This window comes from Malaclemys terrapin, chromosome 6 (genome assembly GCF_027887155.1).
Source record: "Malaclemys terrapin pileata isolate rMalTer1 chromosome 6, rMalTer1.hap1, whole genome shotgun sequence".
Taxonomy (NCBI): domain Eukaryota; kingdom Metazoa; phylum Chordata; order Testudines; family Emydidae; genus Malaclemys; species Malaclemys terrapin.
In genome coordinates this window covers 128,266,307-128,289,047 of record NC_071510.1, presented here as the reverse complement: position 1 = coordinate 128,289,047, position 22,741 = coordinate 128,266,307, and the positions used below count along the sequence as shown (strand labels likewise).

The 22,741-nt window shown below is 43.1% G+C and overlaps 1 protein-coding gene across 3 annotated transcripts in view; it reads left to right on the top strand.

Annotated features, from left to right (window-relative positions):
* The window catches only part of KIAA1328 (KIAA1328 ortholog), a 252,969-nt gene extending 231,231 nt beyond the window's left edge, over positions 1-21,738 (top strand). For 2 of the 3 annotated variants that reach the window (XM_054032606.1, XM_054032605.1), the window contains one exon: positions 16,077-19,700. In XM_054032606.1, coding sequence (XP_053888581.1) covers positions 16,077-16,290 — 214 coding nt within the window. In that variant the 3' untranslated portion in view covers positions 16,291-19,700. Of the gene's footprint in view, positions 1-16,076; positions 19,701-21,669 lie in introns of those variants that run through there. The other variant, XM_054032608.1, reaches the window with a different exon arrangement.
* Positions 21,739-22,741: the final 1,003 nt, after the last annotated feature.

Below are 22,741 nucleotides of genomic sequence, written 5' to 3'. Positions count from 1 at the left end.
TGGTTTTTGTGATGAGAACACATCTACTGAGTCTTGCCATTTCATTTTAATAACACATCACACAGTAGCTGGGAACAACTTTTGGTCACTTCCAGCCTGGGCTGGATTCAAATAAAGAACCTGGAAGTGAGCAGCTTAATACCAGTCTCCTGAGCCATTCAGACCCTTACTTAATTTTTTTGTAGCGTATCCGTGATACCGGGCAGTTCATGACAGAAGCGCAGGGTATCGACAGGTGTATGGTTTTAGAAAAGTAATCCCAAGAACGCCTTTACTAGTTATTGCTGGGAATTAACAGACTAAAACTTCTCTTCCATACCCATCTGTTCAGCTGCAAAAAGCAGGTAATTTATCTCAGTGTGACACCTACCACCTGTGTACAGTTTTTGAAATAGGTTGTTAGAATGCAATTCCTACTGCCCAGGGAGCCTGGCCCAAGAACCCTACACTCCAGGCTTTACTGCTGGCTTGTTCTAAGGGTGCCTTCTAATGCCATGTCAAGTCTGCTGACCTGTTTTGCCCTATCGTGAGTTCTCATGCTCACAATGTGACTCCTTGCTGGCCCTGTTGTGTTCCCCTTTGACTCCTTTCTAACACGCTGACTTACACTGTGTTGGTGGTACCTGGTTTATTTCTATGTCTATTGTTATACCTCAGTAGCTTCTGCTGAATCATATATATCCTTCTCTTCGAGGTATGAACTCTCAGTTAATTTAAACATTACCCCAGACAGCTGCAGGCCAAATGGAGAAGAATGGAACTGCCTTTAGTCCATAGTCCTGTATAATAGAGTACACATCTGGGAGTTTGTCAGAACTTACATAACAGAATGCTGTTCCTCTAGGGGGTTTGTGTTCACTGCCACAGCTCCAGGCCCCATGGTCTCCAGTGGGCATTAGCTTAGTTCAGACACTTGCGCTAAGGGAAAACTGCTGGAGGCACTAAGATCAAGTAAAGAGCTGGCAAGTAGGAAAATTCTCTGTTCCAATCCAAGCAATTAAACAAGTATGGTTTCTTTTGGTAAGTCACATGGAAGTCCTTGTGCTCCTCTCAGCCCACTGGAAGGTGAGTAGAAGAGTGGGGGATGGGATCTGACTGAAAAGCAGCTGCTGTCTGAGCTGAGCTTTCCTGGGTAAATTAATCATTTTTAAAAAGTGTAATTAAGCCTGAAGCGCATATCAGATCCACCATCAGTGAGATGTAGCATCACAAGGAACATACAATCTAAGGGCCCTATCTAGCAAAGTGCAGAGCATTGTCACTTCAGTGGAAGTTGAAGGCACTCTGCTCCATGCAGGATGGGGCCATCTAGCCCAGAAAATACAATATAGACACACGGGGCCTTATTCTCCACTGCATTGCTCCAGTTTCATCCTAGTATAACTCCAGTAACAACGATGAAGTGACACTAGTGAAAAATAGGGAGAAATGCTGGGGTGAATGACACACGTGATCAGAAAATGGGTTTATCAAAAAGCAGTATAGGAACATTCTTAGTACTCTTTGCTTACTACTACACTCCATACAGTAATTCCTCAAAACTTCGAACACATTGTTTCTTGTTGGTTCCTCACCATGTCTTCTGTTTGTGAGTCTCCTCTCATGCCCCAAATTCCATCTGAGAGGTGCCCAGCCCTTTAATTGAAAATACCAGAGCATTCGTTTTTTGACTGCATACTTTTATTTTATATCAAGGTCTTTCCAGCTCCAAGTGAGCACTCTTCCCACTCCTCTGCCCTTTCTTGCCCCCTTCTATGACAGCTGACTGCTAACATAAGCATGGGGTTTCCAGCCAGCGTGACTGGCCACGCAGTTCCATGGATCTGAAGCTAGAAGATGTTCACTCTTACCTCCAGCGTGTAATTCTAAGTGATGGCTTCTTATCAGGGTTGCCAAATTCATCCATCCATTGTCTATTTCTGTTCTAAAGACCAAGCAGCCATAAAGTTGAAAACCATGTGGCATCTTGGAATCTTAAGTTTCAGACAAAGCATTTATATAATTATTTATGCCGAATGTGTTTTCAGTAACGTGCAGCATAAAATGGACTGAGTGTGTATCCAGACCTGCCCCGAACTCTCCAAAGTGCATGCTAATAAACAGAATGATAACCAAGCATCACTTTTGCCCTGTAAGATTTAGAAAGCAGGCACTTTTCTTTTTGTTTCAACAGTTCTGTTCTTAATCCATGTCAGTTTGTCAACTTGAAGCTCTGCTATTAGTTTTAAAGTACAGCTTGGTGAGTGACTTTCTATTACTTGAAGGCATCTTTAAGTGCTTTTCCCCCTATTCAACCGGAGTTAGTGTCTGCAAATTTTACTTGTCATGCTGGCATACAGCCATGCTAAATTATACTTTAATTCACAATTAATAGGAAGTAGCAACTGTGCAGAGCAGCAAACCTTTCACTTAAAATGGCCATTATACCAGATCATGATTCCACAGAATGATTAAGATATTGAAGAATAGTTAAGATAGCTTTAGATTTTCAGACATTTAAAAGTGCTGGGCTTATTTAAATTTTTTTAAACCTCCCTGAAACCGCTCTTTCCATAAAGCCAGGAACACAGGACATTATATTATCGCAGCCTAGTGTTTATGGGTATCTGAATTGTTTAATCGTAACTTGTTTTTCAGTGATGTAGCTGACAGGGCAGAGATAATTAAGGGAACAGAAGGATTTGACTGCCTGATTCCACTATAAAACACTCCCAAGTCACAGCAGAAGAAATTAAACTATTCAGCAAGAGGAAGAATACTGTAAAGCACTGGTAGGAGTTGGTGTTAGTTTAGGTGTTCCATTAGACTATATATAAAATATTTCATTGCCCGGGGGGGGGGGGGGGGGGGGGAGGGGGAAGAAACATTGAGATGAGGCTTCATTTTCAATTGTGCTGGTATAAAAAGGTAGAAAGGCTGCAATACTTATTCACCCTAAGGCAGAAAATTAAGACATAATAGGGGGAATCCTGGCTCCACTGAAGTCAATGTCAAAGCTCCCATTGACTTCAGTGTGCCAAGACATCACCCTATGTCTATTTAAGATCTGCATCCAGATCTTGCATCTCTGTATAATGAGGTCTTAAATCTTGCCCAGCTAATAGCATTTCTTGCCCACAATGGTTAGAAATTCAGTGAAGGCTCACAGTTCAGTGACTAAATGACAAGGTAGGAAACTTTGGAATCATAAAACCATTATTAGTGCTTGACCTAAGACTGCACAGATCTTCCGATTACTGTACCTGTTGAAGCAAAAAGCTGATTTATTATTTCTATGGCTGGCTAAGAATTTGCCATGAACTTGTGAAGAAAGGCAGCGTGTTAATCCATGGAAATGATGATTGAAGTCAATGGGTACTGCATGTGCCCAGCACCTCTGAAAATCAGGCTGTTCTTATTTAAGTGCCCATTAAGCATGCACATTTGGAAAATGTTAGCTAATGCTTTGTAACCTGTATCAAACCTTTTAAAATGTGATGCTGAGGTTATTTTTATTTAGCATCCATAAAGTTGTAGGCACTGTTCAGACAAGTAAAAGACCGCCTCTGCCCCCAAAAAGATTGGGGGCTGATAAAGGAGGTGCTGTTGTCATCATGAACAGGTCTGACTACCAGAAGGAGGCTGCCAGACAACTCTCCAATACCAAATTCTACAGGCCACTTTCCTCAGATCCCACTGAGGAATACACTAAGAAACTGCACCATCTACTCAGGACACTCCCTACACTAACACAGGAACAAATCAACATACCCTTAGAGCCCCGACCGGGGTTATTCTATCTACTACCCAAGATCCACAAACCTGGAAATCCTGGACGCCCCATCATCTCGGGTATTGGCACTCTCACTGAAGGACTGTCTGGATATGTGGACTCCCTACTCAGACCCTACGCCACCAGCACTCCCAGCTATCTCCGTGACACCACTGATTTCCTGAGAAAACTACAATGCATTGGTGACCTCCCAGAAAACACCATCCTAGCCACTATGGATGTAGAGGCTCTCTACACAAACATCCCACACACAGATGGAATACAAGCTGTCAGGAACAGTATCCCTGATGATGACACAGCACAGCTTGTTGCTGAGCTCTGTGACTTTATCCTCACGCACAATTATTTCAAATTTGATGACAATATATACTTCCAGACCAGTGGCACCGCTATGGGCACCCGCATGGCCCCAAAATATGCCAACATTTTTATGACTGACCTGGAACAACGCTTCCTCAGCTCTCGTCCACTCATGCCACTTCTCTACCTACGCTACATTGATGACATCTTCATCATCTGGACCCATGGGAAGGAGACCCTGGAAGAATTCCACCATGATTTCAACAGCTTCCACCCCACCATCAACCTCAGCCTGGACCAACCTACACGGGAGGTCCACTTCCTAGACACCACAGTACAAATAAGCGATGGCCACGTTAACACCACCCTATACCGAAAACCCACCGACCGCTACGCCTACCTTCATGCCTCCAGCTTCCACCCCGGACACACCACATGATCCATCATCTACAGCCAAGCGCTGAGGTATAACCGCATCTGCTCCAACCCCTCAGACAGAGACCAACACCTACAAGATCTTCACCAAGCATTCTCAAAACTACAATACCCACACAAGGAAATAAAGAAACAAATCAACAGAGCCAGATGTGTACCCAGAAACCTCCTGCTACGAGACAGGCCCAAGAAAGAAACCAACAGAACTCCACTGGCCATCACCTACAGTCTTCAGCTTAAACCTCTCCAACGCATCATCAGTGATCTACAACCCATCTGGGACAATGATCCCTCCCTTTCACAGACCTTGGGAGGCAGGCCAGTCCTCACCCACAGACAACCCGCCAACCTTAAGCATATTCTCACCAGCAACCACACACCGCACCATAACAACTCTAACTCAGGAACCAACCCATGCAACAAACCTCAATGTCAACTCTGCCCACATATCTACACCAGCAACACCATCACAGGACCTAACCAGATCAGCTACAACATCACCGGCTCATTCACCTGCATGTCCACCAACGTTATATATGCCATCATGTGCCAGCAATGCCCTTCTGCTATGTACATTGGCCAAACTGGACAGTCACTACGCAAGAGGATAAATGGATACAAGTCAGATATCAGGAATGGCAATATACAAAAACCTGTAGGAGAACACTTCAACCTCCCTGGCCACACAATAGCAGATGTAAAGGTAGTCTTCTTACAGCAAAAAAACTTCAGGACCAGACTCCAAAGAGAAACTGCTGAGCTCCAGTTCATTTGCAAATTTGACACCATCAGATCAGGATTAAACAAAGACTGTGAATGGCTGTCCAACTACAGAAGCAGTTTCTCCTCCCTTGATGTTCACACCTCAACTGCTAGCAGAGCACCTCACCCCCCCTGATTGAACTAACCTCGTTATGTCCATACTGATTTATACCTGCCTCTGGAAATCTGAAGTGAGGTTCTTACCCATGAAAGCTTATGCTCCCAATACTTTTGTTAGTCTTAAAGGTGCCACAGGACCCTCTGTTGCTTTTCCCAAAAAGATTGGTACTCAAAAGAGAGAGGGGACTATGAAAAGAGAAGCCAAAAACATAGGACAGGACAGGGGAGTGGAGAAAGGGTTACATGTGTAAAATCATGAGTGATCATTGGTGCTTCTGCCTCTGCTCTGTCTGCTTAGTTCTTATTTTTTCTAAACATTTCTTTCTTCTCTTAAAAATATATTTCTTAATGGCTTCGTGAGATAGAGATTGACAGGTGGGAATGACTGGTTGGGGTAAGGTTGTAAAAGCAAAAGATTGGTGAGAATGAGTCTGTAAGGGTGGAAGGGAATGGAAAATGAGAGAAATAAAGAGGGGATGAAGGAATAGATGAGATGTAGAAAAGACAATGGTGGCTTAGTCTCATTTGGAACAATGAATGGTGAAGCCCAGTATGAAAACGGGGTATCCATGTAAATTCCATGTAAGTCCCGCCGTTTTTTGTCTGGTTTGTTTTTATGTTTTAGAATGAGGGCTGGGGTGAGCATAGGGTGACCAGACTGCAAATGTGAAAAATCGGGACAGGGGTGGAGGATAATAGGAGCCTATATAAGAAAAAGACCCAAAAATTGGGACTGTTCCTATAAAATCGAGACATCTGGTCACCCTAGGTGAGCAGGAGATGGGAGGAGTTGAGTCATAGGAGCAAGGAAGTAGAAAAGCAGAGAAAGGGGAGGGAGGACATTCAAGGCGATAGGGAGGAGAGGCAGTGCTCTTTCGTGGTTAAGTGAAAATAACAATGGGCTGTTTGTTACACAAGGGGAAGTGGTAGCAAACACTTTCAGTAATGACAGCAAATTTGGATGCTTCCTCAGGTGAACTGGTGCTGAGCACCAAGAAAAATGAGACTAATCAGCCCGGACCTAGGGCAGAGATCTTTGGGACATTGTGTTGAGCCCTTTGTCCTTTATTGCACTGATACCGTTCTGTCTGCAGTGGGCCAGCAACATACCAACACCACTCAGCCAGTTTCAGGATCAAGGTCTCTTCAACACTCCTATTTATGGGGGCAAACCCTTCAGCATGATAAATGTGCCAAGCATGGCCAGTTCGGTTAGCCAAGGGCATGACACTATTATAAAAGTCTATTTCCTCCTTCCCTACTCCATGCCCGATCCTGCAAAGAACTGTTGTCTCTGATGGGATTGTTATTGCCAGCGACCCCACTGAATGTGAGCTAGTGTGTCTGTTGGAGTTGCGTGTCAGGTTTTATGGCATACAATGATGTATTAGGCTCAGATGTATTAATAGATACAAATTAGGATTTTGCAGAGTGAGGTGATGGCTACAAAAAAGGCCAGTGCAATTTTGTGCTGCAAAGACATTTCATCGTATAGCACAGAGCAGATTGTCCTCCTAACAGCTCTGGTGTGACCATATCTGGGGAACATTGTGTTCAGTTCTGGGTGCCATGTTACCAGAAAGATATTGACAAACTAGAAGAAGCTCAGAGAAGAGCAATAAAAAATTATCACTAGGCTTGAGGGATTGATTTATGAGAAAAGATTAAAATATGTCGAGCTTGGATAAGTGATGGCTTAGGTTGGTGGGGGGAACATAATATTCAAATATTTGAAGGGTGTAACACTAGAGGAGAAGATGAATTTCTAAGTATTGCACAAGGATCTGTAACTATGAGTAACGGAGTGAAGTTAAGAAAGGGAAAACTTTTGCTTCAACTTAAGCTGCCTATAAGGAAAAACTCCGACAGAGTGTGTGCACGCAATGTGTGTGTACACAGAAAAACACCTTTCCCTTCCCACAAATTGAAAAGGGAAAAACTCATGGAACTAACATGGTGTTTACCCCACACAACTCTGATCAGTCTGCTTCTGTGTCACATCCATCCTCCCCCCGCCACTTTGTCTGACTTGTCTAATTAGGCTGTAAACTCTTATAAATGTTTGTACACTGAGTCCCCAATCCTGATCGGGGCCTCTAGGTGCTCTACTATCATCTACATAAATAATAACAGTCATGATAGGCTGAGATGTATTTGGCTCTGGAATGGCCTCCTAAGCAAAATAGCGAGAGCCCCACTGCTTGGGGCAAGTTCTAGGAAGCATACTGTAGGGAACAGTTCTCCATGGGCAGGGAGATGTCTGGATGATCTAACAGGTCTCTTCCTTGTGATTGTATGAACACTGCCTTAGAGAGTATCATGAAACGTCTCTGATATTGTAAGCTTTCTAGTATGTAGGTGTTGGTTTTACAGCACGCTGGGATGCTCCCACTAAGGACACTATGCAAATCAATGGTGTGATGTATTTTAAATAAAAGGCTCAGATCTTTTGTTAATTGCATAGAAAATATTCTGCAGCCTGATCATTTAGCTCGAGAGCTAAAATACACTGACATGTATTTGGAACATATACAGTGGGTACCAGCACCCTACACTACCAAAGCTGATGTCAGGTTAAATAAAAATTGCCTTGTCGAGTGTCTCATCTTCCTGACTCCTGCAATGAGTGGAGCATCTGGGGAGTGGCTCTGACTATCCAGATGTAAAAGTTACGGAGTCACTCAAGAAGTTCCATAGAAACCAGCACTTTCCCTCTGCCTACAATCCTTTTTTCACCACCTTGGCCTGTCAGTCCATAGACCAAAACCGTACACGTGCTTGTCTCCAATTTCAGAATCCTGGGAATCAGCAGATAGGGATGCCTAGGGATCGCAGAGCCTGCCTTGTTTCTAATTTGTTTAAATCCCTGAAGTTTTAACATCCTGCTTTCACATTCGTTTTTCCCATTGTTGTTTGCGTGGTTCTTCAGCCATTGAGTCAAACCAAAATGGCAAGCTCCCCTAAACCTGCTCGTGTCCTCTTTCGGTATATCTTCACTGCTGGGTTTTCTGGGCTCTTACCTACATGGTGTCCCTGATTCTTCCATCCATATGCACACAGATGTCTCAGCGAGTCAGTGATGCGCTCAATACCAGGTTAGCTGGCCTGGCTTTGGGAGGGGGGGACAGTTTAAGCCTGAGTTCTGCTTTCACTCAGACTGGTAATCTGCACTTTTTGCAGTGAGGACGCAGGCTAAACCACTCTGATAGTCCTCCAATGCCTTCCATAATTCCCTCATGTGCCCAGAAAGACAGAAGCTCTCCCACAATCCACTGGGAAAGAATCAGAGTGACTCAGCTAACAGCAGCCCAAAGCACCATCAGATAGACCCCCAGAAGACTAGTAACACTCTTGAGGACATGCAGCACCAGTAACTCAGGTGAGGCTTTGCAATGTAGTGGCTTGCACCCCAGCTAAGCTAACTAGGGGCTGGTCCACACTAACCCCCCAGTTCGAACTAAGATATGCAACTTCAGCTACGTTATTCACGTACTGAAGTCAAAGTATCTTAGTTCGAACTACAAGGTACTTACCGCAGGTCCACATGCGGCAGGCAGGCTCCCCCATTGACTCCGCGTACTCCTCTCGCGGAGCAGGATTACCGGCGTCGATGGCGAGCACTTCCGGGATTGATTTATCGTGTCTAGACAAGACACGATAAATCGATCCCAGAAGATCGATTGCTTACCGCCAAACCCGGAGGTAAGTATAGACGTACCCTTGGTTATCAGACAAGGGTGCCAATCATCTGGGCTGACTCTGCAGTGAAGATATACGCCCTTAGCTGCCATCACCTCTGACAGTAGGGTTGGGGAGTTGATTGCTTGGACTGTTGAACATCTGTCTCTATTCTTTTTCCCACCAAGGAGGTGGCTTTTGTTTGTCCTCCTATGTTAAATTATTTCTGTAAGGCTTTGGGAACTGATATTTGCTGTATAACCATAGGCATTTGTAGTTAACTTGTTTAAACTTTAGTTTCCCTTTCTGTGAAATGGGCCCCTCACCTTCCTGGAGTATTAGTAGCTGTAGTTAGTGTTTGTAAAGAGCTTGGAGATGGATCGTGCTTAGAAGTACAAAGTAGTAGTATAATATTCTGCTTCCAAGCTTCAAAACCTACTCTAATCCAAAGGCAATTCATGTAACGTTAGTAAATCACTTGGAGGTTTATGTTGAGAATTCAAGCAGAAATATGAAAATAAACTTTTTATATCATTGGATACATGCAGTTAAATAAAAGTAAACCTGTACAGCTACTAATCTCTGATGCCATATTGCTGGTGTGCTTTGTTGAAATGTCATCACCTTGTAGAAAAGGCGCTGTGTGTTTTCTAGACATTTATGGTCAAAGAATAAATTTTCAGAGACTGTAAATGAAAAGATATCTCTGAACACGATAATCAAATAATATGTGACACTGCTTGTTTAAGGAAATATACATATATCTCACTGCCAGAGTGTTTATGACTCTAATAAATCTAGTTATTTTGCCGAGTAGGGAAATTTTTACTGACTCCGGCAAATATCAAATTTGTTTGGGATTGTGCTGTTTTCTGCAGACAGGAGCAAATGATTTTATTAGTTAAACTGTACAGTGCAATACAAAAACATAATACAGCTAAATGTGTACTTTATATATTGTACTGTGTACATGAAATGTTACATATTTCAAAATGCAATGTCATATTCCATAATCTAAATGTATTTAATGTTTCAGCCAATCAGAGTGGAATGATGCAGTACAGTTACAGCTCCATAACTACTGGGTTTTTTCCCCTCCTCCAATACACAGTTTCCTGCATTCATATTGGTTCTGGGTGTCAATTTTGCATCACCATGGCATTTCTCAGTAACTCCATAGTGTGTAATTCCCTGTACTCTGATTGGACAGCAGCTTTTATTAGCGAGAATACAAAAGTTTGTATAATCACTGCGTAGTGATTTCTCAGACTCTGTACTGTGAATGTACAAACCTATTGTTCCCAGACCAGCAATCACATTTGAGTGCATTTCAGCTGTGCGAATCCCAGATTGTTCCTGCTGATTCACGTTTGAAGCACGAAGTGAAATAAAACACTTTCCCCGTGTTCTGGGTATGAAAGTCTAGCTGACCAGTAAGCTGAGGGGAGTGGAGGTGATGGGGTGGTTGTACTTCCCTTTAGACACTCAGACTATTTTATTTTTGGAGTATTTTCTTCTTTCATTTAAAATGTGAACATTTCATTTACGAGGTTAAGAATCATATTAATTTATTGGTGTTTCTTGTCACCTCAGCGATGGGCTAAGAAACTCCTCCACCTTTGGTGGTTATAAACTCCCCCAGACCCTTAATATTTAATTAAAACCTAAAACTTAAGAAAAAAGTGTTGGGTAAAATTTTCGAAAGTGACTACACGACTCAGGTGCCTTAGTTGTTTAGGTGCTTTTGAAGTTTTACTGTTTGTCTTTAATGTGCAGAGCTGATAAACTGTGTAGGAGCTGGAGTGCCCATTAGAAACTCTGTAACACAGAGCCCGATAATATCTACGTCAAAGTTCACCTACAGCTGGACTCTTTCCTAGGTCACATCCTCTCTTTTTCTCCCGCTGCTTAGAGCCCTGCACTCCAATCCCGTGTGCTCTCTCTCCTGCATAGAGTTTGTGGAACTTATAACAATCTCAGGCTTCCAATGGTTAAGAGATTTGTTGAGAAGAAATTATGGCCTATTTTTCAGGTGTGTTGAGGACTTGCAACTCCCACTGACTCCCAATTCCATGAAAACCAGGCCCCAAATAACTAAAGATTTAGGACAACAAAAAATAAAACTAGGTCTGTGCAATAGTTATCAGACAGAATAAACAATGTTAAAGTAGCTAGTTATGAGCAGACCAGGTAAACACCCGAATAACTTTCCAAATGTGAAAAGCACTATTTTTTTCCAAGATCCATGATCCTATGCTGCTGGTCTGATCAATCTAACACTTTCTTGCAAATTCTCTTCTAGCATGATGAAATACGCACATTTTTAGGCTGGCAGAGGTTAGGGATGGAAAAATGTCCATGGGGAAGTGTCAAACTCAGGCTGAGAAAGGAGACTGTTTGACAGCATGACTCCATAACACAGTCAGTCAGGGCTTCCAAAAGAAGATAATTGTGGCAAATAAGAAGCCTGAGTTCATGCTAACTTTAAAAGGGCAATGAGAAGCCTTGCAAGTCTGACTCCTGCCCTCCACCCCCAACATTTTATTTCTTTCTGTGTGGGGGGTACCCCATGGAAAATTCTGTGCAAAAAACTAACACTGATGCAGCACTTTGGTTGCTCAGTCAAACACCCTGAAGTCAGGAAATTCCAGGTTAAGACTACTAAGGCGCTGCGGCCATTTCATGTTGCATGTGTGAATTTTCCCCCCTTGTTAAATGGAAACTGTAAAGCTACTCTTTTCTATTAATTCGCTCCATAAGGATGTGCATCTTTTGGCAAGTGAAGACTGAAGTTTCCTGAGTTTTGAGCACTCGATCTTGCAGCTGTTGACAAATGGAATCATAGAAATGTAGGACTGGCAGGGACCTCAACAGGTCACCTGATCCAGGACTAAGTATTATCTAGACCATCCCTGACAGGTGTTTGTCCAACCTGCTCTTAAAAACCTCCAATGATGGAGATTCCACAACCTCCCTAGGCAATTGATTCCAGAGCTTAATTACCTTTACAGTTACAAATTTTTTCCGAATGTCTAATCTAAATCTTTCTTCCTGCAATTTAAGCCCATTACTTCTTGTCCTATCCTCAGTGGTTAAGGAGAAGAATTTATCTCCCTCTTCTTTATGGCAACCTTTTATGTACTTGAAGACTATCATCATATCCCCCATCAGTCTTCTCTTCTCCAGACTAACCAAACCCAGTTTTTTTCAATCTTTCCTCCTAGCTTATGTTTTCTAGACCTTTAATCATTTTTGTTGCTCTCCTCTGGACTTTCTCCAATTTGTCCACATCTTTCCTGAAGTGTGGTGCCCAGAACAGGACACAATACTCCAGTTGAGGTTTTAGTTTGTGATCCACTTATGACCCCTGATCCTTTTCTGCAGTGCATCCTAGGAAGCCATTTCCCATTTTGTATGTGTAAAATTGATTTCTCCTTCCCAAGTGTAATACTTTGCATTTGTCCTTACTGAATTTCCTCCTATTTATTTCAGACCATTTCTCCAGTTTGTCAAGATCATTTTGAATTCTAATCCTGTCCTCCAAAGCACTTGCAACCCCTCCCAGCTTGGTATCATTTGCAGACTTCATAAGTGTACTCTCTATGCCAATATCCAAATCACTTATGAAGATATTGAATAGAAGCAGACCCAGGACAGATCCGTGCAGGACCCCACTCAATATGCCCTTCCAGCTTGATTGTGAACCATTGGTAATTACTCTCTAAGTACACATTTCCAACAACTGTGCACCTGCCTTACAGCAGTGTCATGCAAGTCTGCAGTGCCATATAAATAGTGATGAACTCTATTTTTATTTCTTTTTAATCAGTGCGTACCACGGACATACCTGCTTTCTTTAGAAGAAGGTATATTTCAGGGGCTGAACATGTTGGCAGTGTCCCTTTAAATATTCGGATACCAATAAATGTTGAGAAAATTGCCTTTGTGAGGTTCAAGGCATGCTGGATCAACTCCGTTGCCTCCAGCCAGCTGCTGTCTGATGTCACCTAGACAAATCAGGGCAAACTATTTTCATGGGATTAAACACTAAATACCTGCAAGGAGCGTTCTCTTTATCAGATAATGCTCCGTTAGCAGAGTTTGTTCGCTTTATTGCATATATAACTGTGGTGTCAAATAGACTGATTTACAATGCCTGGTCTTTTAAATAATCTTTGCTATTTGCTGCTCTTGTAATCTGCCAAATCATTTAGCCTTCCCGATAGCAGAAATGCTGTAAAAGTTAGATAAACTTGCAGAAGAAATTAGCTCCAAGGTGCTGCTGAACACCGGAGGCTGCATGTTCATTGCAAACACACTTTCTGGTTTGTGTCGTCTCTCCCCATCCCCCAACCTAATCTGTGATTGAATGTGGCTGCTGGAGAAATTGAAATTTTATGATCGAGCCGCAGGCAGGGAGATAAGCATTTGTATGTTAGGCTAGATGAATCTAGTAGAGAGGTTTAGGTGTGGCTAATGAAACCAGTGTGTGTGAGAGCTGGGTTTCTTTTTGGAGCACGGAATGTATATAAATGTGTCTGGTCCAAGCATTCCACATTCCATACTTCATCTTTGTAAAGTTGTGGGACCAACTTTTAAGATGGGACTTTGGGTGTCCATGTTGAGATGCCTTAGAGGGGCTCAATTTTCAGAGGGCTGATGCTCAGCACTTACAGAAAATCAAGCCCCTTTTAAAGTCTCTCAAGTTGGACACCCAAAATCAACATTAACTTCTGAAAGTCTTGGCCAGAATACTTATAATATGTCATCGTAGAGAAGGGTTAGCCATTCAAATGGTCGAGTTCAATAGAATTCTGTCTTGTTTATTTTATTTGAACTGCTTATCTGTGGCTCTGTTGGCTGAGGGACCTGGAAAGGCTGCAAACACAGGCAGGAAATTCACAAAAAATGCAAGCTAGGGGGAAAGAATGTAATCTCAGTTAGAGGGAATAATGCAGTAATGGAGTTGCAATGCGGTAGTGGTGAGCTAGATTGACCTAGGAGCGATAGTGGACAGCAAATTGGAGGGAACAATAACAATGATTGGAGGAGCTGAAAGAATTGACTTACCAATGCAGCAAAAGTTTGAAAGAACTAAGGTTGTCATTAGAATCCACAATTGCCCACTGTGGGGATAATTGGGTAAAGGTTAGATCTTTGACAGTTGCTTTGTGTACCATGTACAAAATTACAACTCGGCTGAGAAGTAACTGAGGTTAGGCAGCATAGTCTTGTGGTTCAGACCCCTGACATGCTACTACTTTATTTGATGAACTTGGGCAAGTCACTTAGCTTATCTGTGCCTCAGGGTCCCATCTATACAATTCTCCATGTGGTATGTTGCAAGAGGGACCTAAATTCTGCAGCAAGGCCCCTGGGTTTCTGGAGCAGACTGGAAGAGCTTGCAGTAGCTTCATTTAAATTTGAAAGTGGATGTTAATATTGGATCAAATAAAGTGATGAATAATGCAGCCCACTGCCATAGGATCTGTGTTGTTTGTTTGGATATTAAATTCCATGTATTGTATGCTCTCTTCCCACATTTTCAATCTTCAGCATGTAGGAGACCTTTGTGCACATTGTGCACGGTGCTGTTGGGCGGCTGGAGGCTGACCACCGACATAGCATGGGAGACAAGTGAGCACAAGCATGGCAGGGCTATTTCTGCTAAAATGATCGATGGTGAAATGTAAATTCTCTCCCTTAGTTTTCAGAATTGACACTCCATTGAGGACAGAAGCAGTTCGTAACCTACGGCACTGTTGTTTCAGACTGCTTGCACACTCAGGAAGGCATCATTGTTTGATTACGCTGGAGTTATATTTTAAAGGATTCCCCCCCCCACTAATGACGAGAAACATAATTTAGAAGGAATCCAGGTTAGGCTCAGGGTCGCAGTTCGAGAGCAAGGGGTGAATTCTGTGGCAGATTCCACAAGTATGAAATACACCGGGCCCAGCTAATGTCTTACCTTTGTGAAGTGCTTTGAGTGCCTGCACGGGGAAGTCTCTGTGTGCGCAGATTATTAGTAATCGTGTGCATTATTATCTGAATAGTGTAAACACGCAGGGGGAAAGGTATGACTTAAGCTGGAACAGGGAAACATAACAAGATGGAACTGAGGGAGAGGGATGCTTAGGCAGGAAATCAGGCAAACTTCCTCAGAGAGATTCCTAAACTGGGGAATGGCCTCCCATGGGAAGTGGTGGAAGCTGTATTGCTTGAAACATTTAAAACTGGACACATAAGAGTAGAAAATATAATGTAAGGATCAGTCCCACACTGGCATGTAGCTCAGGTCTGATCCGGTGTGAATATTAACAGGAAGGCTCTGTCTAAGCGGCCTAGAGTAATTGCCAGTGCGCTGTGTATGTTACTGCACGTGTAGGCTTGTAAACCTCCTCCGCATCTGTACTGAACACTTAAAGGACAGCTTGAGTAATGTTTAGCATCTTTGCCTTCTCTCTTGATGCCTGAGCTGTTGATTTGGTGATACTTTGTCTGGATTGTATTCCTTCAGTTACACACAGATTCCATATGTTGCATAGACATTTATAAGAAGCACGTGTGTTTCGTAGCACGAAGAATAAAGGTGCCTGCTGTTTTCAAATCCCTGGGAACCTAAATCAAGGGCAGAGCCTATTCAGGCAAGTGCCGCATGTTTATGAGTCACTTGTTGAACTGTCAGGCCTGTGAGCTGTTCTGTCCTGAATCTCTGAGCTGTAAATGAGACGCTGTCCAATTCAATAGGAAACCTGGCGAGACTGACAAATTAAAAGAAAGTACTCTCAAAATAAAGGGGCCACTAAAGCTTTGCCTCTCCTTCACTGCCTCCCCATTGGAGCTCACCTTAGCAGCAGTTGCACTGCTGTGATCCCTCCCGTCACGATGGGCACTATTGCACAGGTTTCGCTCTAGTCGGGATGACGGAGTTAGGAGTGTTCATTCCAAATCGTGTTTGATGCTATGGTGTTTAATAGGACTGCATTTTCATGGTGTTTTCCTCCAGGTATGAGGCCTCCCTTATTGAGTTGGTTGAAGCAATGAGTCCAGTCGCTGCCCCAGGACACCGCTCCGGAGAGGCTTACGACTGGAAGAAATCCCACGCCCCTCGGAATGGGAGCCCCAGAAAACCTGCATGGTGCCAAGGCCCGCATGGTACCCGAAGCGAAATGGAGGAGCTCGAGGAGAGCCGGATCCTGGAGGATATTTTCTTCATTTGATGAGGCTCACTACTCTGCAGCCCTTCTGTAGGATTTTTAGGACCTTGTTCCTGTTTCTGCTCTGGGATTTGTTAATCCCAGTATCACTTTTAAATTATTTGATTGACAAATGATTGTCTCCCTCCTCGCCAAGGAGTTCGTACAGTAGCTTCCTCTTTCACTTAGAATTTAGTAATCATGCTGCGAGAATAACATTTTTTTTTTCTTTTTGAACAGTCCAATCAGAAGGTGTTAGTAAATTTTGGGTAAACTTTTCTTGTGCCAAGCAATTATTCTAAAATATAATTAAATCCACAACATTTTGGAGTCGATTGAAGCCATAGCTTAGCCAGCCCTCATATGAGAAGTATATTTCATTATCGATTTTTTTAGCTATAAAGCAGTTTGCAAGAGCTGCAGAACACAGAAGAACCACTGCATTTCAATTAGATTATTTCTAATTAAAAAGCAGCCTGTTTAAAACCTACCAATGTTACAAAGGTACAAGCACTTGAATATTATTTCCAATGGTTCTGTGATCTACCATTGCCTTCAGCATTCTGATATTTACCGTGCTGAGATTTTAGGGGGCATATACTCAGCTCAGCTGTATAATGTCTAATAACATTAATGGATGTTGCAGGGTTAATGCACTGTGCATCTGTTTGAAAATAGTCTTCCTTAAATCAGTGCTATTTGACATAGTGTATATGCTGGGAACCCTATTGCCAACTCCTTAAATATCTCATACAACAGGCAATGTACAGGTCCAAACTGTATTTGATGTGCTCTTCAAAATGAGATCTCTAGTAGTTATAGAGTAAGAACAGTCTTAAGGCATTTTCACTAACTTGCACTATTTTGATACCGTTTCCAGGTTCCATTGTAAATAAGACAAATCCGTAATTATTTCTACTAGCAGCTCGTAATGCACGTTTCCCTGCCGGCTTTAATTATTAATGCTCTATCTATTTCAGTTTATTTAAACGCACTCCCATCTACTTCATGCACTTGGTTATTTAAAGAAATGTGCAGAATTGGTAAAAATGACTGCAGATTACAGGATGAATGGACATTTTCTGCACAATGCAGTGTTCATATTTTATTGGAACATTGTAGCCACTGGCATGTGTTCCTAGAAAGATGAAGCTGAAATATTCCTTTCACACAATAAAAGTGCAGCTAGAGAAAGTCAGAATCCCAGCGGTATAGACCCGTTCTAGGCTATTTGTTTCCAACCTCTGGTATATGGACCAGTACTGCTTTTTCAGTCTTTTGTGACTGGTCTTCCAGGCTCCTGCTCCATACCTCCATGGTGGTGAGCCCCTGGACTTGTCCCTGATGCACTGCTGTTGTCTGCCTCCCATGCACTTGTGCATGCACCAATCCCCAGTGCCACCCTGTCCCTCAGTGGAGCTGGCAAGACTTGGCGATGAGACCCAAGCTGTTCTCTGGCTGGCACATGCACACCGCACAGTGTGTGGAACATGTATTCATTGAGACCAAGATGTGAGGAGTTGAAACCTTATAACTGATCATTTTTCAAGGCATTTCTGGGAATTATGGGGTGGGCATTCTTTCTCTTGAGGAGCCCCACCTGTTAAACTACCTAGGCTGGGTGGCAGCGGATTAGCTTTTGCAGCGTTGTGGGGCAGATGGAATTTTGTGAAGGCCAACCGCAGCACAGGGCCCCTATAGTGAGGAACTAAAAAGGGGGATGGGGAGGGAAATACCACGGCCTATATTATTCCAGACAATTTTTTCTGATCTAATGTTATGTACAAAGTAGCTGATGTCCTTTTCTTGCATCACAGCTGAATTTTAAAAGCTTTTTGGAAAAGTACAAGAACAGGCGATAGAAGCAGTTTTCCTGCACCAGTGAGCCTGGTGAGAAACTGTCCCCATAGACATTTGTTTCTCTCCAGCCATTCCTATGGAGATTTACGGTCTCTATCAGTATTCTGCCATTACATGCATCTGCTCCTTAATCCACTGGGGACAAGCTTTGTCTAGAGAATTCTGTCCTAAGGTCCCACAGACCTGGCAAGTGACCCATCACTGGACTGTCTGGGGGAGTCTTTCTCGAGCATCCTTCATGTTTCTGCTCCTTGGGCACAGGGGATCAAGTTTAACATAGTTCGCTTTGGCCTTAGAAAGAAAGGGAAACATTCAGGAGAGGCAGCTGGTATTTGGGGGAAACAAGGAGGGAATAGACAATAGGACATGGGTTTGGATTTTTTTTAAAGATTTGGCTTTTGTAAAAGAAGTGCTTCTCTGGGTCTAGACCAAATGCGAGCCTTCAGTTTCTGGTCTGGGTCTAGACCGAACACCTTCAATTTCTGTTCTTCTCCAGATTGACTGTAACTGTAATTGCCTTTTTTAACAAACACTAACAGCAAACATGACATTTGAAAGGTGCCTCGGCGTACACATTCCGGAATTCTGCAATGAGCATGGTGCTCTCTAGAGCTTCATGGGTGCCAATATTTAACCACGCTCAGATTTTTAATTATCCTTTTTGTCCGTTAATTATTTTAACTCTGATGGTGTTTTTGTCTTGAATCTGTATTTTGGTAATAATGGTATTTTAAATGGACATTGCCAAGGTTTGGGGCCTCAGACATGACCACCTCTTCATCCGTAGGAGCTATACATGAAGCATGTTTTAGCAAAGAATTCTGGAATGAAGAGGTTTAAAATTATCTTGTTGGGAAAGACCTCCAGTAAACATGAACCAGGAGAGGCTACTAATTTGGTAGATCCTAAAGAAACAAACCATCTTCAGTTGGCCCTATTGCTGTAGTTAGCAGCAGTAGACTAAGAATAGGGTTAGCAGTCAATGTAAGCAAATATATTTTGCCACAAGGCACTACAAAGTTAAAGTTATTAAAACATTTATAGCCTTGGAAGAAAATCAATTGTTGTCAAATAGAAAAGGACAAAATCACTAGTTGGGGTGGGGAGGGGAATTATTTTCCATCTGCTAAAACAATAGAGGAAATGCAAAAATTAAACTAGCAAAAGCAATCGCACGACAGTGTCCTTTTAAGTTTAAACTCCTATATTAGCCCCCTCTGGGGAGATACTCCAGCCCTAGATTTTGTCCAGAGTCTCCCAGATAATACGCTTCAGCATCACATAAGGCGGTGTCTTACAGGAAGCTTGTGGGGTAACACATCTCCTACTAAGGTTATTCTCCATGCCTTGACTTTGTGTTTCTACCTGAATGACTTGTATTGCCAACACCTGCTGTGTTTGTGTGGTCATCTCTCTTGCACACTCTGTAAACAGAGGATATGTAAACAATCACGCTTTCATTCTACTTCCTAGCCTCTCTGGTTCTACTTGGTGAATCCTGTCTTAAACCCAAGCATATATTTATATATGTGTGTGAGGTTTTAATTTAATAAATTATCTGCCTTTTTTTTTCATTTAATCTTTCAGAGCTTCATTTATTGCATTCTCTTTTCCTTTGTTTTGTCCAGCAGGGGTCAGGACTCTCCATTGTTAGATATTTTGGTAACCTTCAACACCATTGATGATGAGGTGCTGCCCACTTATCTGTGGGCCCTAACAGCGTGGGCAAGTCCAGTAGGGAAGCTTGGTTCATTTTTTCTTTCAGAGATCCCAGAAAAGGACAAAGTGCCCCACAGTTCTTCCCCAAGAGCTCTTGTTTTTGTATTGTCCCACAGGGACCAATCTTATCACCCTCTTCAACGGGTTTGTGACATCACTGGGGGAGACGGCGGGAGGCTATGGACTGAAATGTCGGCAGTATGCTGATGACACCTAGCTCTGTCTCTCCTCAGCAAGCCCTGATGCCATTGCTGTCCTAGTACGTAGTGAGGTTAGGTACCTGTAAAATAGCTGGTTTAGGCTTACCCAAGCATAACAGCCTCTGTCATGGGATTGAATTTGGGACCTTCATCTCCAAACGCACAGGCCTCTGGCATTAGAGCTAAGGAATAACTCCATTAGCTGATAGTAGCATAAGATTTATCCGACATGTGGGCCAGCCATTAGAGGCGGGACACAACATGCTTAGCCAGTGTGTTACACCAAGGAAGGTGGAGGTGATGCTTACTGGCAGGGGGCAGTGAAAATGCCCTCAATCAAAGAGCTTTGTTCATGGGTTGTCAGTTGTCACTCGTCTCTGGGTCCTGCTGGGCTCATCTCTGCTTCTACATTCCCAGAGAGGACCAGTGGCCAGAAATGTCTTCAGCTGGCCTATCAGTTGCATCCTGTCCTCTGTGATGCAAAGGCAGTCCATGCCTTTGTCACTTCATGGAAAGAAGGCTGTATGCTCTACCTTGGGCTGCCCAGGAAGCGTACCTATTGCAGAAATTGTTGGTCAGCCTTCTAAGTAGGAAGGACTCAGGAGAGCACATCATACCGAATACTCTGACCTACAATCGAATTCCCTATCCACTTACAAGACAACCTCCAACTGTTGGTCTGTATTTACACAACCCTAAATGGTATATGATTTAGCTATTTTGGTGAGACCTTGTCCCTTATAACGTACTAACTTCTGAGAACACTGCTTTACAGTCCTCAGGAATGAACGCAAGGTGTTTGTTGGTTGTGTTTTCAGTAGATAGCTCTTAGCTATGGAGGTCACTCCCTGATCTGTTAGAGCCTGATCCTTGCAGGTTGCAATGCAAGGCTGTGTAGGGTTTTTTCTGACCCAGTTGGATCCCCTCTAGCAAGTGGCTCCTGGCTGGCTGTCCCTCTGCCCCATCCCACATCCTAGTAAGGGCTAGCATTCCCCCAAGACAGTGATATCCGATGCGAGGAGAGTATTGACCTAAATTTGGGGAGACTATTAAATAAGTTATGAAAATGCACCAAGATAATAGTGCTGTGGGAGCTTTCAGAAATACATCTGGGAGTAGATAATTCCCATAGCATCCTGACGGGCTTGACAAGCGAAGCACACACAGCAGCACTGAACTACAACCACTTCTGGGGTGTAATCAGCAACTCCGCAATAACTGGCTCTGTACAACGGTGACAGGAGGGGAAATGTTGGCTATGAATACCAAGGCAATCGTGTGATCTTGTGGAAAGCGCCATGAAGTTTTTAATATCCACATAGATGAGATACTTTTTAAGGTCTTATCCTGAAGAAGTCTCACATGGTTTAATGGAGCTCTGTGTCTTCTTCAGAAGGAGAAATGGCAAAGCTGTATCTCCCATCTTTTGAACCCATGGCTCTGGTGGGGATCTAGGTATTTCAAACCTGATACTTGTACAACAACGCCATCCCTTCTGGTGAGATCATGGGCCATAAGTAGGCATTTCTTTTGATTGAGATAACAGAAACCAAGTATACTGCCGTATTCTTTCTCCTCTATTCAACAGCGTCCAACTAATTATTATTAATTTGTATCACCATAGTGCCTAGGAGTGCCAGTCCAGGTGCTGTACAAACACAGAACAACAGGACAGATGCTGTCCCAGAGAGCTCACAATCTATGTATAGAACAAGAGGAGACAAATGGATACAGACGACCAATGAAGGAGTGCAAGGGAACAATGAGACAATATTGGTCTCCATGACAGGCAGTGGTCTCAGCACATCAACAGCCTAACCATTGTCAAGTTTTCTGTGGGCATCATGGAAAAGAAGAGTTTAGAGGAGGGCTTTGAAGAAGGATGATGAGTTAATTTTACAGAAATTTACGGGGTGCTCCTCCCAAGCATGAGGAGCTGCAGGAGAGAAAACACACAGAAAGGCAGGTATGACTGCAGTTAATAGAAGGGTATGAATATCAAGGAGGGAGAGGAATTATTTAGAGTGCCATGAAATTGGCCCACTGTCCCACAGCATGGTCACCATTCTGTTGTGAGTGGACCCAATCTGTGGTCCCACATGCTTCCAAACTAGGTGGATCTGGGTAAAGTCTAGTCCCTGTTTCTAGGTCTGAGACTCTAGCGAACACTGCTGGGCTCTGATCTCTCGCCTGAGCTCTTCCTTGGGATGTGGGACTTTACCATCCAGCAGACTTAGACCTGAAAACAGTGTCTGAGACCCTCGCAGCATCACAGTCGTTTACATACGCTCCCCCCAGAGCTTCGCCTATGCAGTGGGCCCCCTGGGCTCCTACTTTAACTCCTTTGGGGACAATGTCGCAGGATAGCAAGAAACACAGGCTCAGCAAAGGGATTTTCTTAACCGTAGTAACTTAACTCATAGTCCTGAGATGCCCCATCCCCTGGGTCAAGCTCACCCCTTCTTATGAGCCTGTAATTTGTCAAAAAGAAGAACAGGAGTACTTGTGGCACCTTAGAGACTAACAAATTTATTAGAGCATAAGCTTTCGTGGACTACAGCCCACTTCTTCGGATGCATATAGAATGGAACATATAATGAGGAGATATATATACACACATACAGAGAGCATAAAGTACTCCTGTTCTTCTTTTTGCGGATACAGACTAACACGGCTGTTACTCTGAAACTTGTAAT